This window comes from Mustela nigripes, chromosome 14 (genome assembly GCF_022355385.1).
Source record: "Mustela nigripes isolate SB6536 chromosome 14, MUSNIG.SB6536, whole genome shotgun sequence".
Classification (NCBI taxonomy): Eukaryota; Metazoa; Chordata; class Mammalia; order Carnivora; family Mustelidae; genus Mustela; species Mustela nigripes.
Window position 1 is genome coordinate 25,218,003 of NC_081570.1, and position 18,135 is coordinate 25,236,137.

The window sequence follows — 18,135 nt, forward strand, 5'->3', positions numbered from 1 at the left end:
CTGAAGGGGTATCTACACACCTGCCATCTCTGATCTCTCATGTGAACTACCAAAGAAAAGACAGAGACAGAAACCCATTTCCCCAGTCAAGCCCAGCCACTTTTTTTTAATAAGACATCTCTTTCAGCTCTATATGGAAATATCAGCTTCCCTATATGAAGAAAAGCTTAAAGTGCAGCCTTCCCTCTGGGGCCACATACTTTCTGAAGAATAGAGTTTAGACATGGGGAGGATTGAGTTCACATTTACGGAATACCTATCCAAGCCAGATAATTTTCCCTCCGTTATCTTATTTAATGATCCCAGTAGCCCAGTGAGATAGGGGCTGTGTTACCCCCATGTTACAGATGAGAAGACAAGGGTGGAAAATGGGTGGTGGCTTTCCCAAGGTCAGCCTGATGGAGAGTGGCAGAGCCAGAGTCCACAGCAGAGGCTGGGCTTTCCAGAAGAAACCTGGTTTCTTCTTGCTGCTGAGACCAAACAGATCACTAGCACAGACCAGGGGGGTGGTGGTGGATGGTGTGATTGGATTAATGGATCTTAATCTCTACTCCATTCTGGGGTCTTAAAGGTTGTGGGGGGCACTGAGTTGGCTGTATGAGATGATAAGGCACAATGTGAGTGCTGTGGGTGTGGGGCTGGGGGAGACACCTGGGTACATTGGACTGGCCCATGTGACATTGCCAGACTAGGGTACTGGCATTCTGCAGGGAGTAAGGATTGCGGCCAAGCCAGGGCTGGCTCCTACCTCTAGGATGGCAGAGTCCATTTGACCCAATCATGACAACAAAGGAGGCCAACCATTCTGCATATGTTTCCCTGAAGTCTGAGATGGATGCTGGCCTATGGAGATCTAAGAGTTGGGGGGAGAGCCCTGGGCTGTTATAGGACTTATTGAGAGCTTTCTCTCTCTCTCTCTTTTTTTTTTTTTTAAAGATTTTATTTATTTATTTGACAGAGAGAAATCACAAGTAGGCAGAGAGGTAGGCAGAGAGAGAGAGGAGGAAGCAGGCTCCCTGCTGAGCAGAGAGCCCGATGCGGGACTCGATCCCAGGACCCTGAGATCATGACCTGAGCCGAAGGCAGCGGCTTAACTACTGAGCCACCCAGGCGCCCTTGAGAGCTTTCTCAAAACTTATAGAGACTTGGGTATAAACCCTGGATCAGTCATTCATTTGCCATGGGGCCATGGGCAAGGGACTGAGCCACTCTGGGATTTTTCATTTTGAGTTAAATGAGGGGAACGGGTTATAAGAATCTTTCTGGCTCTGCTCTTCTAAGGTTCTCTGACAGAGCATCCTGGGATTTTTGTCCTGAGAGGAGACAGAGCCAGGATCCTGGCCTTCTGAGCATACCAAGCTGAGGGACCATACAAGGCAGGTGAGAGATGGCAGATACACCGGAAGAGGAATTGAGTATGATGGCTAATTTTATATGTCATTTTGCCTGGGTCATGGGATACCCAGATATCTGGAAAAACATAATTCTGACTGTTTCTGTGAAGATGGCTCTGGATGACTTTAACATTTTAATTGGTAGACTGAGTAAAGCAGATTGCCCTACCCCATATAGATGGGTCTCATCTAATCAGGTGAAGAAACATGGAACAAAAAGACTAACCCTCTCCCAAGTAAAAGAGAATTCTTTCTGCCTGCCTGACTTCCATCTGGGACATTGCTTTTTTTTTTTTTTTTTCCTTCCCTTTTTTCCTGCCTTTGACTTGAACAGAAACATCAGCTCTTCCAGGTCTAGAGCCTGCTGGCCTTTGCACTAAAACTACATCATCAGCTCTCCTAGGTCACAGCTTGCCGACTCACCCTGCAGATCCTGGGACTTGTCAGTGTACATTAGCACGTGAACTAATTCCTTATAATAAATTCCTGGCTTTCTGTGTATATCCTATTTGTTCTGTTTCTCTGGAGAACCCTGATTCATACAGTGGAGTGGGCCAGAGGGAGGATGTCCTCCAGGCTCACATCTCATTCCTTTCTCATAAGAAATTTCAAGTATCAGCCATGCCACCTGATTCCAAGGGTAACGTCGTGAGTCACTTAACTGCCCTGACAGAATTTCTCTGGCAGCTGTGGGGAAGATGTGGGAAGCACCCAGAACAGAACAGCTCCTGCACAAAGCAGCTAGGACTGAAGAGCCATTTCTCCTTCAGCATGAAAACTAAAGGGCACTGGCCTGGGGCTAGCCTGGTGGGGAAGAGCACTGGCACGGGATGCTGTCCTGGACTGAAATCAAAAGGCATGAACTCAAGTGCTGGTTCTGCCACCAACCAGCTTTGCAATGTTTAGGCCTTAGTTTCCCCACCTGTTAAATGGGGATAATGACACAACTAAATGAGATATCTGATGTGCAAGTTCCCTTCCTGGAGCCTGTGCAAGCAGTGGATGTTTGGTGTGTGGGAAAGCTTCCCTGCTCCCAACCCCCCCATCTGGGCAAGGGAGATGAGCGAGATCAGGCCGTCTGAGCTGGACCACATGTACTGAACAGGAGTGTTCTCCTGTGTTTATGTCAGGCTGATGGTGGCAGGCAAAGGAAGATCCAACAGAACGGAATCCTAGGATAGCGCATTATCCTCTCCCTTGGTAGACCATGTGACACAAGCCTTTCCTGGCTCAGGAATTGTGGCCACTGTGTGCACAGGGTCCCAAATCCCTGAAACAGCTCATTTCCCAGAGAGTTCTGAGCACACAGGGAGGTCAGCAGCACACTTCTGGACCATCTCTGTCTGGAGTCAGACTTCCACAGATAGACATGGGCTTGAGGAGAAACTAGTGGGTGGCGGAGGAAGGAGCTGCATGAAGCAGCAGCTCACCACGTGGAATGCTCCAGGTGCACACCCAGAACCTCAAATCCCCATCCTCCCTGAGAAACAGTTCCTTCTGCCCACTTCTCCTGGAACTTCCTAGAGAGAATGTGGCCAGGGCTCTGTTTCCTTCCACCAGAGTAGAGGGGCTGTTTCCTTCCACCACACCCCTGGGCTTAATGTGGTGTGACCCTGGGGACCAGACAGGGTGCAGTGTACCATCCCACCACCCCTAGGCCAGGGCCATGTGCTCCCCACCCTCCGGACCAGAGCCCTGCTTCACTTACACGTAGAGAACAGTTTTCTGGTCCCCGTCCTGCCCGCCGTCCCCGACCGTCAGGGTGTCGTAGCCCCTCTCCAAGTCAAAGTCCTCAAAGGCCAGCTTGATCACCTGGGGAGGGATCACGGGGTTAGGGAGCAGGCAGGGGCTGCCGGGAGACACTCATACAGCTGTGAGGAGTTCCCTCCTTAGGTTCCGAAGCCCAGGGTCCCTGGGACACCACCCCACACAGCCTCTGATCCAAACGAAGCATTTCCACACCACCTTTTGGAGTGTGAACTTTCTCTCCAGGCCTTACAGCCTCTGGGGTCCCCTGATGTTTTCCAGAGATGTTCACAGCACATCTGGGAAATTCTGGGGGCTGCCATGACAACATCAGGCACATCTGGCTGCCTGTGAGAAGATTAGATTCTCTCTTCATGCTTTAATGCACAGAAGTCCCCCTGGACTTCGTGGCAATATTTTAGGTCACACGTGGAATCTCAGCCATCTTTTTTTTTTTTTTTTTAAAGATTTTATTTATTTGACAGACAGAGATCACAAGTAGCCAGAGAGGCAGGCAGAGAGAGAGGAGGAAGCAGGCTCCCTGCTGAGCAGAGAGCTCGACGCGGGGCTCGATCCCAGAATCCTGGGATCATGACCTGAGCCGAAGGCAGAGGCCTTAACCCAATGAGCCACCCAGGTGCCCCGAATCTCAGCCATCTTACCTGCCCCCAGGGACCTGCAGAAGTTTCTTTTAGCCCCTCCTCTGCCTGCCTTTCTCTATCCTTTTTTGTTTATTCATTGAATAAATGAATGGTCCAGGAAGGAGGTTTCAACAAAATTCTTCTCTCTTAATTCATTTTAGTTCTGCCTTCTACAATATTTCCTAAGCATCCATCACGTTTCAGGTCTCAACAGTGAGCACAGCCTCTGCCCTTGGTGAGCAGGGGAGACAGAACATACACTGAGAACCACCAAGCCTCTGCTGGGTGGCAGGTATTCCAAAGACGGCTGTAGGTGCACAGAGAAGCCGGGGGCTCATGGAGCCTGCGGTGGGGGCTGTCTGAGGGTTCTGAAGGCTTCGGAAGACGGTCAGGCCACAGGGGGTGCTGGCAGAGGGAAGGACCTGTCCTGAAGAGTCAGATGCATAGGGCCTGAGTTTGGGCAGAAATGGGACATTCCAGAACGAGTATTTGTTATCTGTTGGTGGAAGGTCTGCACAGTGAGCACAGCTGCTAGCTGTTTCATTCTGGGGGACAATGTGGCTGGGCCTCAGTGCAAGGAGGGGACACAGGAAGGTCCAGAACTTAAGAAATTTACTTGGAGCTAAGTCTGAAAGGTCTTAAAAATCTCCCGTGGCCCAAAGAGTTGAAGTTTATCTTGGCAGGGGCATTAAGAAAAGTTTCAAAAAGTGGGTGGCAGTGGCACATTAGTGTTTGAGAAAAATGTCAGTCTGGCTGCTGGTGTGGAAACCGGTGTGGCAGGAGGGAGGCCAGAGGCGGTAGGGAGAGCTCCGTCTAGGTGGGCAGTAGAGGAAGGCGGTGGGCATGGAAAACACCGACAGGTCCTGGCAGTGTTCAGGGCTTTGTGACTGTGTGGGTGTGGGGACCAAGGGACGGGGAGGGATTCAGGATGACCTGTGGGTCCCTGGAAGAGTGAGAGGTATTGCCATGCACAAAATGGGACATGGGGAGGCTCCACTCCTAATGGTTACTCTGGGCTTCTTTTTGCCTGTTCCGTTTTTTTTTTTTTTTTTAAGTTTTTATTTAAATTCCAGTTAGTGAACATTCAGAGTAATATCAGTTTTAGGGATACAATACAGTGATACCACACTTCCATACAATACCCGGTGGTCAGCATAGCAAGGGTGCCCCTCAATCCCATACCCTATTCCCCCCCCCCCCACCCCCCTGCTTCTGGTAACCATCAGGCTGTTCTCTAGAGTCTGTTTCTTGGTTTGCCTCTCTTTTTTCTCACCCTATGATTGTTTCGTGTCTTGAATTCCATGTATAAATGAAATCACATGGTATAGTCTTTCTCTGACTGACTTGTTTTGCTCAGTAGTATACTCTCTAGATCCACCTACGTCCTTACAAATGGCAAGATGACATTCTTTTTAAGGGGTGAGTAATACTCCACTGCAGACATTGTCCACATCTTCTCTATCCACTCATCTGCAGCTCCAGTGTGATGAAGAGCTTCCATCTCCAGTGGGAAGGCTGAAGATGTTACTCTGTGTTCTGTTGTACAGCTCAAGAAATAGAGAATTCTATGGATAGATGTTCCCTATTGTGAAGGCCTCCTCTATGGGAACCTACATACTGCTAGGGTGCTGGTACAGCCTCACCCCCAGTGCCCTCAGGGACCTCAGAAGCCACCGTCTGCTACACTGGTTCATCAGCCCAGCTGCCATGTCCGAGGCCCCTCCATACAGGGCATGGCGTTCTTATGAGCATCTCTGTATAAGAACACCTGCGAGCACAGAACAGGATAGCGGAGGAGATGAGTGGCACTGGTTGGAAGAAAGGTTAAAGGATGCTTCCCAGAGGAAATGAAGCCAGGGCTGAGTTTGGGAGATGAACTGGAGTTCACTAAACAGTTAAGGAAGGGAGAGCCATCCAGGCAGAGGGAGGAGCAGGTGAACAGGCAAAGGGACGCATGACTCCCACGCATGTGGGACACATGACTCATCCACAGACTCCTGGATCTGCAATGGTTAAACACAGAGGGGAGTGGAGGCTGGTGCTGGGAGGAAGTGGGAAGAGCAGAGTAGGAAAGGCTGTCCATCCTGTCAGTCATGATTTGGGCTTTGTCCTAAAGACAAGGGGAAGTGATGGAAGGGTTGTGAGCAAAGGTATGAAGCATGATGTTTGTTTTCGGAGCAACAGCACTGAGAGATGGTGGGAAACCAGCTTCCATCTCCAGTGGGGAGGCTGAAGATGTTACTCTGTGTTCTGTTGTACAGCTCAAGAAATAGAGAATTCTATGGATAGATGTTCCCTATTGTGAAGGCCTCCTCTATGGGAACCTACATACTGCTAGGGTGCTGGTACAGCCTCACCCCCAGTGCCCTCAGGGACCTCAGAAGCCACCGTCTGCTACACTGGTTCATCAGCCCAGCTGCCATGTCCGAGGCCCCTCCATACTGGGCATGGCGTTCTTATGAGCATCTCTGTATAAGAACACCTGCGAGCACAGAACAGGATAGCGGAGGAGATGAGTGGCACTGGTTGGAAGAAAGGTTAAAGGATGCTTTAAAGGAGAGCGATCTCTGGGCTGTGGCAGTCACATGGGGGAGTGGGGAGGTAGGCCTGCAGCAGGCAACAGCTGGGGTGTGTTAGGAAGGAGGAATGGCACAGAACAGTCAGCAGTGAGTGGGGATGCCTTTACCCCTGTGGTTGTCCCATTTTAGGCCAGCTCACCCCTCTCACTCCCTGATGGCCCATGGCATCACCATAGGACCATCTGCTCGGCCCGGAATCTCCTTCCCCTCTCACCCTCCCTGGTCCTGGTCCTGTCCTGACATCACCATCTCTAAGCCAGACACACACTGAGGGGCCCAGTGTATCTGCTCCCTGTGGCCCTCCCCATTGCAAGTCAGTGTGGCTCCCTGAGCTCCTGGGTACCCCCTTATACTGGCCAGTTCCAACTGTGGTTTGCACAGACCCCTCCTTCCCTGCTGGCTCTGCTAGCAACGTCTCTTCCCCCAGGCCCTGTCTTCACCAGGTGCTCCCATACCCCTCCCTCACCTCTGGGTCCGCATTTACCTACCGCTCTGGTACTAATCTGTTTACCCGCTCCTCCACTACACCGGGAACTTCTGGGGGGGTAGGGGGAGTAGGGACCAGTCTTCCTGCCTCTGATGCCCCTGCCTGTCACTGTACCAGCCACAGTCCAGGGACTTAGATAGTGCTGAACCAGAGAATGTTTTCCAAACCGTTTCTGGTTTTCCTGCATGGAACAATGGCTAGGCCCTCGGTCCCCCACCAGAGTTACTGTCTAGAACAAAGACTGGCAAACCATTTCTGTAAAGGCCCACAGAGTAATTATTTTGCCCTGTGCAGACACCTATGCTGCTGTAGCATGAATGTACCCATAGACAGCATGCACACAATTTAAAAAATCAAGCAATGAACTAGTTTGAGCCCAGAGGGGCAAGCCTGTTGACTCCCAGTCAACGAGATTCTTTGAGACACTTAATCTAGTTCTTGATCAAGTTCTCTTACAAGCATGGACCCTCTACCACATGCTCGACACTGTTTGGGGCAGTTAGGACACATCAGTTCAGGGAAACTCACAACAACCGCAACTACAAATACCTCCATTTTACAAATGGAAAAGCCCAGGCAGAGAGATGTTATGCCACTTGCCTAAGATCACACAGCTGAGTGGTAGAACTGGGCCTCACCAGCAGCCAGAGGCCAGACTCTTTGCCACTCACTGCCTCACAGCAGCTCTAGCGAGGTCTCGGGTCCACCAGGTAGGGACCACAACTGACCCTCTCAAACCTTCCCTAAGCTCTTTTGCTGAATCCCAGCAGCCTGGCAAACACTTGATGCGTATAAAATAGTGCAAGGGTGCAGTGCCTTCTGCAGGAGGAGGGGCCTGGTCTCTGCAGGGAGTGATGGTCCTGGAGGCACCCTCTTGCCACCATGACCCCCTTGCAGCCAGCCTCGGGGCAAAGGATACTGGCTCAGCGAGCCACCTCCAAAAGAGGGAGTGTGGGATTATTATGTCTATGATGGGAAAATACTGCTTTGAAGGCCAGAACCCAGAGCCATAAAATGATTCACATCACTGGTCAGAGCAGCCATTGATGTGAACAATATTTTAGAGCCTCTGACCCTAACGCAGGGGCTAATTACACCAAGTAGACTGTACGACAGACATAACATTGCAGTGTTGGGACAGTCCCCCCGTGCACCATGTACTGATGCTTTCATTTTTTTTTTCTCCTCTCTTTGGCCTTTGTTTAAAGGCAGGAACCTATAATGACTCATTAACTGACATGCAGATCAATCAAACTCGCAAAGTGTCTTTCTGAGGCAAGGAGAGTGGCAGCACATGAAATAGGTGTGATCAAAGAGGCATATTTGTACATGGCTCAGATACCCAATTTACACCCATCAGATAAAGGGATAAATGAACCCATCATCTAGGATGTAATTACTGAGCATCTGCCATGTGCCAAGCACCGAGCCAGCTGTTCCCCAGAAGTTATCTCACTTGCCTAGCAATGTAGAACAGAATCCCAAAGCTGAGAGCATGGGGCAGGCGGTGAGTGCTGGGGATCACAAGGAAGGGGGAGACGAGAGGGGGTATGTGGAGGAGGTGGGTGCGCTGGGCCTCACAGGATGGAGAAGGGTGGGGGTTCCGTGCAGGAGATGTGGTGAGCGGTGAACTGGGAGCAAAAAGTAGGGCAGGCAGCTGGAGCAGGAGAGGGGTGGAGGGTGAGAACAGCCTGGCTGAGTCTGTAGTTGGCTTATACCTGGCGGGCCTGAATGGATGGGCTGGACTTGATGGTGAAGACGAGGGGAAGCTACACCTCAGCATGGAAGGGAGAACTGTTGGCAGGGAGACTTGCCGGGAGGCTACTCCCAGGCCTGGGAATGGCAGGAGGGCTTCGAGGGAGCCTGAGCTTGTGTTTGGTGCACAGTGTGGGGATGGGGGGTGGGCCAGGGCCAGGGGTCTGGAGACCATAGCCTCAGCATATAGCTGCCTTCCTGGAACAGTGGGGGATGGGAGCAACAGCAAAGGGAGTGCCCTCCCTGGATCCTGGAGACAGCCCTTGCTTCCTGAACACTGCCTGAGATCACCCAAAGGACTGAGATCCTGGGCCTGCCAGCCTGTGCCCAATGTCTTGGGGAGGCTGCAGAGGATCTGACAGCTCACAGGCATTTTTTTTTTTTTGAAGCTGGAGTCCAAAAGACCTAACCTGAGACAGTTTTGTCCAGAGACCGAATTTTTCTAAGAGCCTCCTTGTTGGGCTCCCAGTCTCTGCTGCCATCCTTCACTCTGTACCCAAACTCTGTGCCCCAGGATCCTTTAGAGCAGGGGTTGGAGAACCATGGCTCTTGGGCCACATCTGGTTTATGGACTGTTATTATATGGTCCCTTGAATTAGGAAGTGTTACATTTTTAAAGGTTTAAAAAAAACAAAGCACTACAAAGAAAAATGTGTAACAAAAACTTCACATGGTCTTCAAAGCCTAAAATATTTATTATCTGGCTCTTTACAGAAAAGGTTTGCTGACCTCTGGCATAGAGCGAGATTCAAACTGGGTTCCCAGGTACCCCAAAGTTACATAAAGTTACCTAAGCAGCCATGAACCAAGGGAGAGCAGGAGCCAGAGTCAGTACAGCCCTGCTCTTACCAAAGCAGTTCCTTCTGATCTACTTCATGTTTTGGGATTCTGTGACAGACATGGACAGTGGTTTTTTCAATGTCTCTCCCTTTTTTTTATCCATATTTAACAGAACTCTGAGTTTGGAGAGAGACAACATACTTAGCTAACTTCAGAGCTAAGGACAGCTAAGTAGTGGGTTCTGGGCAATGACACACAGCTGAAGAGCCCTCATGGGATTTTCCTACCTCTTTCTCCTTGCTTTCCTGGAATGCACATGTGAGGACTGAGCTGGAGCAGCCTTCTTGTGATCATGAGAAGAGAGAATGGCACACAGAGAATGGCAGAGGGAAAACCCGAAGGTGCTGGAGACACTGAAGGAACTGCTAAACCAGCCCTGGACTCCTCACCTCTGGACCTTTGGTATATGGGGAAATAAACTGTGTTTTGTTTCAGCTTCTGTGGAGGCATTTTCTGTAGTTCATAGCCAATCACAGCCTAAGAGCTACAGGTTCTGAAGAAAGACTTTTCATCTTTCCATCAGGATAAAGCTTAGCACCTTGGCAAGGACAACCTAGGCTGAAATGGCTTTCCTAGCTAGTTAGAGCTCCATTCTACAATGCTCTGCCCTAGTCTCATTTCCCCTTTTCCTCCTCAGAGCACTTCTCTGAGCCCCTGAGGGCTGACCTTGGCTGAACCAGCCTTGGCTTATGAATTCTGCTGTCAGTTTGACCATTAGCTCCATGAAAGGAAGGGAATATTCTTTTCTTGGGCACAGCCTGCATAATGATTCCTGGCTGGACCTTGCTGAGGTCCAGTGTGGGGAAGAGGGGAGGCCAGTGGGAAGCTGACCTTAACCTCAGGAGTTAAAACATGACAGCCTCCAGCACCCTTGAGGAGGCTGGGAAAGAAAGCTCAGGGCAGAGACGGAAAACTTTCAGATATTCTGGAATTTTCAGGGGTTGGAGAACCATGGCCCTTGGGCCACATCTGGCTTATACACTGTTATTATATGGCCCCTTAAGTTAGGAGAGTAGTAAACCTGTTCATCCATTCATTGGCTCTTTACTCACTGACTGATGATTTCATTTATTCATGTAGTCATTCAATAGTTAAAATGCACTTGCCAGGTGCTGGGTTTTGGAGAGGCAACAATAGGCAAGTTAAACATGGCCACTGCTCTGAGAGATCCCACAGTCTAGAAGAGGAGATGCATGAGTTTATGGAAAACACCATAGAGTGTGATGGGTGCTGGAGTTGGGGAAGCAAACAGATGGAACAATATGAGGGCCACAGAAAGTCCTGGCTAGAGGAGGACCAGGGCTTGCCTTCAAGAACAGAAGAGGGGGTGTGAGGATACCAAGATCACAGCCAGGTGTGGGGAGAGAGGAATGCCCAGAGGTGATGTGAGGTGAGGACAATTGTGAGAGGAACAGAATCAGGTTGAGGACTTGGAGGAGGCCATTAAGGGGTGATGAGGAATGGGCTTGGGGGTACTTAGAGGAAAGTCCTCTGGTGGCCAGCTAGCATCTCATACAAGGCCCAGCACAGAGTGGGCACAAGTCAATGTTAGCTGAATGAATAACTGAGTGAGCAAATGGGCTAACAAATGTGTTCCTGGCATTTTCACTAGCAAGCAATCATTTTCCCAGAGAGGGATTTCCCAATTCTTCAGATGCACAAAGGGAAGAAGGACACTGGTTATCCCGGAGGAGGAAATAATAAAAAATAATCCTGTTATGGAGTACTATGCCTCCATCAGAAAGGATGAATACCCAACTTTTGTAGCAACATGGATGGGACTGGAAGAGATGATGCCGAGTGAAATAAGTCAAGCAGAGAGAGTCAATTATCATATGGTTTCACTTATTTGTGGAGCATAACAAATAGCATGGAGGACAAGGGGAGTTAGAGAGGAGAAGGGAGTTGAGGGAAATTGGAAGGGGAGGTGAATCATGAGAGACTATGGACTCTGAAAAACAGTACTATTTCTAATCTTCAGAAATACCTGGAGAGAACTTAAGACACAAATTCCAGAACTCTTTCCTCCAAGATAGGATTCTGTGGATCTGGGATGGGTGCCTGGAGCCATACCTTGAAAGGGCATGCTGGTGGCTGTGACCAGCCAAGCTTGTGTGCTAAACAATAATCCCCTTGCCTCACAGCAAAGCACACAGAGGGACTCCCCTCCTAGTCCCCCATTCAGGCAGCCCTGGCTTCAACCATGCTGAACTCCTGGTTCATAGACACATGCAGTCCTTTCAGACCTCTGTCTGGACACACCAGTCCCAGTGTGCCTTCCCTTCCCCTCTAGGCAAGTTTCTGTCCCTCTTTGACACACAGTCCAAATACCTCCTCTTCTGAGAAGCCCTCTTAATTTCACCAGGTCTTGGTTCTTCCTCCATTCCTACAGCATTGCATCAGCACCTTTTGTCTGTGTATGTATCATGTCACAATGGGTTTAGACTCCCCAAGAGCACCCTGAAAGCAGGGACAGTGCTTGGCACAGGAGGAACATGGCAGATGTTTGAATACATTAATGATTGACAGAGGAGCTCTGTCCCCATGTCAGATAGCTCCTCAGGTGTAGCCCTGCCCCCATGGGGCCCTTGGGCTGACTCCTGTCAGAACCTCTCACCTGGGCTTCCCAGAAGACACACTGATGGAATTTCTGCAGTCAGAACTGAAGCCCAGACTCGTGTCCTACCTGCACACATCTGCCTTTCTTTTGCAGCTCCTCAGTATGAACTTGAGACCTATATATAATCTGATTTTTATGTGAACCTCGCTGTGTTTGAGCAGGAAAGTCTATCCACCTATACAAGAGAAGAAGTAAAAGCAAGGCAGATGGGGGGGTGGCGAGGAAGAGTAGGGGAGGAGGGCATGGACCTGAGAGAGAAAGAAAAGCTCATTTCATGAACTTCAAAGCCAAAGATAACAGGGTTGTTTTTTTTTTTCATTTATTTATTTTCAGCATAACAGTATCATTATTTTTTCACCACACCCAGTGCTCCATGCAATCCGTGCCCTCTATAATACCCAACACCTGGTACCCCAACCTCCCACCCCCCCGCCACTTCAGACCCCTCAGATTGTTTTTCAGAGTCCATAGTCTCTCATGATTCACCTCCACTTCCAATTTCCCCCAACTCCCTTCTCCTCTCTAACTCCCCATGTCCTCCATGCTATTTGTTATGTTCCACAAATAAGTGAAACCATATGATAATTGACTCTCTCTGCTTGACTTATTTCACTCAGCATAATCTCTTCCAGTCCCGTCCATGTTGCTACAAAAGTTGGGTATTCGTCCTTTCTGATGGAGGCATAGTACTCCATAACAGGATTATTTTTTATTATTTCCTCCTCCGGGATAACCAGTGTTATATATATATATATATATATATATATATAGGTTCCATATGATCTGGGTCCAGTGAACTTTCCATCCTCATCTTGACCCAGACATATTGAATTCCTTTTAGTTCTGAGAGGTTGTTCTAAACCTCAGTGCCTTTGCACATGCATCCACTCAGATACGGATTTCCAAGCCTACTCATCCTTGCAGACCCTGCTCGAATGTGAAAAGTTCCCTGACATTCCAGTTAGTGGCCCCTTCCAATATTTTCTATGATAGCAAACTGGACACTCCTCCATCAGCATTTACCCATACTCTAGTTTTTTATTTAAGTGCCTGTCATCTTTCCTATGTACATGTTCCTCAAGGGCAGAGATCATATCTATAGTCAATGAATGAGTGAGTGCTCATCTCATAAGAAATACTGTGAACTTGGAGAGACTAGGCTTTTCACTGAGGAGCACATTACAAGGGTGATTGGACATGCAGTCCTCAGACACACCTGTATCTCTCCTGTGGGTCAGTGACTAGGATTAGGACCACATTATGCATCTTTCCTGATGTCTGCAGGAAGGAAGATATGATTCTTCAGTCTTGGTTCTTAAAACCTTAACCTCCAGTGTGATGGGATTTGGAGATGGGACCTTAACAGAGGTAATTAAAGTTAAATGAGGTCATAGGGTGGAGCCCTAATCCGATGGGATTGGTGTTCTTCTAAGAGGAGCAGAAGACACCAGAGAGTTTCTCTCTCTGAGTGCATGCAGAGGAAAGGCCATGTCAGAAGGAGGCCATCTATAGGCTAGGAAGAGGCTTCACCAGAAAATAAATTTTCTGGCACCTTGATCGTGAACTTCTAGCTTCCAGAACTGTGAGAATATAAATGCCCCTTGTTAAGGCCACACTATTTTGTTTTGTTAAGACAGCCTGGGCAGACTAATAAAGTAAGAATACTCAGAGTCCAAATCCTGTGACTCAGAGCAGGAAGCTGGCCTTGGCTTTGAGTGCATTTTTAAAAACTGGTGAAGTAGAGCTCTGGCTTTCAGAGCCTTGTGGAGAAAAGGGAACAGTAGACAAGGGTCAGGACCCACAAAAGTGGGGACTGTAGTATGACTTCCCTGAATACAGTTGGGCTAATTAAAGCTGCACCCATAGTGTGAGGGTTAGTGAGAAGTAAGACTGCCTTCCTTCTCATCTGCCACTAACGCCCTCTGAGTGGATCTGGAGGGTGATTACTTATCTGAGACCTTGACACTGAGTGTACAGCAAACAGAAAACTTCCTCTGAGACCCTTTCATAATAAGTTTGCATTCACATGTTTGCACATTACTTGGGTGGGTTGAAACCTTCATACCGAGAATTTAGTATGAGAAGTTTCTGACTGATAATGCCCCCAGGCACTGGGAAGAAGCAAATGTAAACTCTCTCTGGGAGAAACCACCTCTACCCAGCTCTCAAAGAAGTCTCACAGAAAAAGCTTATGCCTCTAACCACATAGTCAAGAATTACAGACAGGACAAGGAAGGAAACATGGCTCTGGGGGGCAAGAAGTGAGAAACAACAGACAACAGAATCAAACTTGCAAAGACTTCAGATATTGGGATTAACAGATACAGAATATAAAATAAATACGTTTAACATAAAGAATTAAGGAACATATGAGTAGAAGGCAAAGTACTATAAAATATGATCAAGAACACTTTTTTAAAAAAACCAAATAGGGGACACCTGGGTGGCTCAGTTGGTTAAACAGCTGCCTTCGGCTCAGGTCATGATCCCAGTGTCCTGGGATCGAGTCCCACATTGGCAGGCTCCTTGCTCGGCAGGGAGCCTGCTTCCCCCTCTGTCTCTGCCTGCCATTCTGTCTGCCTGTGCTCACTCTCTCTCTCTGACAAATAAATAAAATCTTTAAAAAAAAAAAACAAATAGGATCTCATAAAATATGAATGGTGCTATTTGAAATTAAGATAAATCTTCAGTGAATGAGTTCAACAGAGGTTAGATGTAGCTCAGATAAATAGTGAAAAGAATGAGAGAAAATTATATAAGTTAAGAAACACAGAAGATGAAGTGAGAAAGATTAACATGTCCTGTCAGGTGTTCAGGAGCAGAGAAGAATAAAGAAGAGAAAACAGTTGAAAAGACAATGGCTAAAAATTCCCCCAAACCAATGAAAGATATAATCTACAGATCCCAGAGCTTCATGAAGTCAGTCAGGATGAATGCCAAGATACCCAGAACTAGACACTTGATTGTGAAACTGCAGAGCAATAAAGACAAGGAAAAGGCCATAAAAGCAGCCAGAAGAATATCATACAAAGGAATGACAATAAACTTATAGCAACAATAGGAGCTAGAAGACATTGGTATAACAGTTCCATGTACAGAGAGAACACAATTATCAAACAAGAATCAAATACTTAGTGAATAGCAGTGTTCCTTCAATAACAAGGGAAGAACAGACATTTTAAAACAAACAAGAACTAAGAAAGTTTGTCATTAACATGAAAATAAATTCTAAAGCATGTATTTTGGACAGAAAGAAAGTAATTCCAAAGAGAAGGGCTAATATGCAAGAAGAAATAGTGAACAAAACAGTAAATGTGTGAGTAAATCTAAATGGACATTAGTTTTATTAAACAAGAGCAATAATTACTTGTGAGCAAGAGAAAGGCAACATGAAAATACACATACCATAGAGTATGAATTGGGAAGGAGTAATTAAAGTCAGTGTTCTAAGACCTCTGACTTTTTAGGGGGAACATAAAATTACTACTTACATTGGACTTTGCTAAGTATGCATATTAACACTAGACATATAGGGTAACCCTAAAAAATACAAATGATAGTATAATTTAAATGGTATAATTTTCCAGTTGAAGGATGAATTGTCAGAGGAGATTTTTAAAAATCCAGCTATACACAAGACATATATAAAGCATAAGAAATAGAAATGTTGAAAGCAAGAGAACACGAATGGTTTATTAAACCAAAACAAAAAACAAACAAACAAAAAAACCTGATGGAACAATTGGTAGTAAAAGCTTTAGGGCCAAAAACATTACTTCAGGTAAAAAGAGTCATTAAATAACTATTTTTGAAAAAGTTCAGTTCACCAGCAAGATATAAAATTCTCAACTTGCATGCTCTAATAACAGTCTCAAAATATATAAGGCAAAAATTGACAGAATTTCAAGGAATATTAGGCAAACCACCTAATTTTAATTTTAATATGGGAGATTTTAATATGCTCTCTCTTGATAAAGAAGGCAAAACAATGAAGATATAAAAGATATAAGCACAATTAGCAAGGTTGATACAATGAAGATATTAGAATACAAAAACTGCAAAGTACAACTTATTTTTCAGACACACAAGGAATATATGTGAAAAATGACATTCTTGATCCTAAAAACATTCCTGATCCTAAAAATCTTGACCAATTTCAAATGATTCAAATACAGACAATATTCTCTGACCACAAGCTTTAGATCAATAACAAAAAGAGAGCCAGAAAAATCCTCTATTTGGAAATTAATAAATATTAAAACAAACAAACAAACAAACAAACAAAACCCACTGTTGAAAGATAAAGGAATAATGGAATTGGAAAATATTCAGAACTGAAGGATAAGAGAAATACTACCTGTAAAATTTGTGGGAATGTAGCCAAATATTTAGAGGGAAATTTGTACCAAAGTAAAAAGTAAATATATCAAAAGAAATATTCACAAAACTAAAAATGGTTCTTTGCAAAGAATAACAAATGTGAAACTTCTGGCAATATTGATTAAAAGAGATACAAAATTACAAATAAAAGAGGGAATAAAATATATATAGCAAGAGATCGTATACACAACTTTATGCCAATAAATTTGAAAACTTGCTAAAATGGACTCAAGAGAAAAATAAGATAATCTAATAGTCCTTTATTCATTAAAAGTATTAAATCAATAGTTTGAAATCTTCCAACAAAGGAACACCAAATCCAAATAGTTCTGCTGAAAAGTTTCACCAAATTTCTAAGGTAAAAGTTATTCCAACCTCCACTACTAACCTCATAGGATAGATAGAGAAGATACACTTGCCAAATCATTTTATGAGGCTAACAATATCTTGTTGAAGAAAATCTGGCAAAGGTAATATGAAAAAAAAAAAAGGCCAATCTCACTAACAAAATGGAAGCAAATCACTAAACAACATATTAGCAAATCAAATATAAGCATTTATAACACTTAGATGCTTATTTAAGCATCTAATACTAAATTGCCAAGTTGGGTTTATCCCAGGAATGAAAAGTTGGTTTAACATTAGAAAAATCAACCAATGTAATTCACCACATTAAGAAAATTAAGGAGCAAATCACAATGATATCAACAGATATAGAAAGGTGCTTGATAAAACTCTACATTTATTCACAATAAAAGCACTTAGAAAACTAGAGTCAGAAAGGAACCATAAGTAAAAAAAAAAAAAAAACAACACTTCAGCAAAGATCATACTTAATGATAAAAACATTCTATTTAACATCAAACAATGACAAGTGTGCCCACCATCATCACAATGATTGACATTATACTGGAGGGTCTAGCCAGAACATTAGGGTAAGAAAAAAATAAAGAGAAGGCATAAGGACTGGAAAGGAAGAAATAAAGTATCATTCTTTGTCCTTTATAGAAACCCCAAGTAATTCACAGATAAATTATTATGAGTTGCTGTATTAAGAAACCAGATAATAAAAATTAATTGCATCTCTAAATACTATCAAGAACTTGGGAGAAAATGAAGTTTTAAAAGATATCATTTATAACAGTAACAATAAATATAAGATACCTAAAAGAACATATATTAAGAAACAAACAAGATCTATAATAGAAAAAAATTAAGCAAGTTTACTGACAGCCCTAAGGGAATAGATATACCATACTCATAGATGGGAAGACTCAGTATCCTAAAGGTATCAGTTCTTCTCTAATTGATCTGTAGTTTTTGTATAATTAAAATAAAGATTCTAACAGGTTGTTTTGTGGATCTTGGCAAGATAAAATTTATGAGAGAACAAAAGGGCAGGAAAAAACTGAATGTAAAATAACGTGAAGAGACGTATATAACAGGGCAAAATATACACACCAACACAGACAAATCTTAGGGGCATAATTTTGAGTGAAGTTGATTAAGAATATATATGATATGAATATGTTTCTATGAAGTTCAAATACTGGATTACTAAACAATGTATTTTTAAGGATACACATTTTCACACAAACTATAAAGAAAGCAGAGGAACAAAAAGTAACACAATCAAGGTACCTGAGGGATAGGAAATGGAATGGGGTTGCTGAGGGACATGTATCACTAAGGT

At 45.3% G+C, this 18,135-nt stretch overlaps 1 protein-coding gene across 1 annotated transcript in view; it reads right to left on the bottom strand.

Annotated features, from left to right (window-relative positions):
* Positions 1 to 18,135, bottom strand: part of CSMD2 (CUB and Sushi multiple domains 2) — a 611,427-nt gene that overhangs the window by 267,446 nt on the left and 325,846 nt on the right. Inside the window, exon 11 of the mRNA XM_059377195.1 lies at positions 3,103 to 3,206. Within this exon, the coding sequence (XP_059233178.1) occupies positions 3,103 to 3,206 (104 nt within the window). The remainder of the gene's footprint in view (positions 1 to 3,102; positions 3,207 to 18,135) is intronic.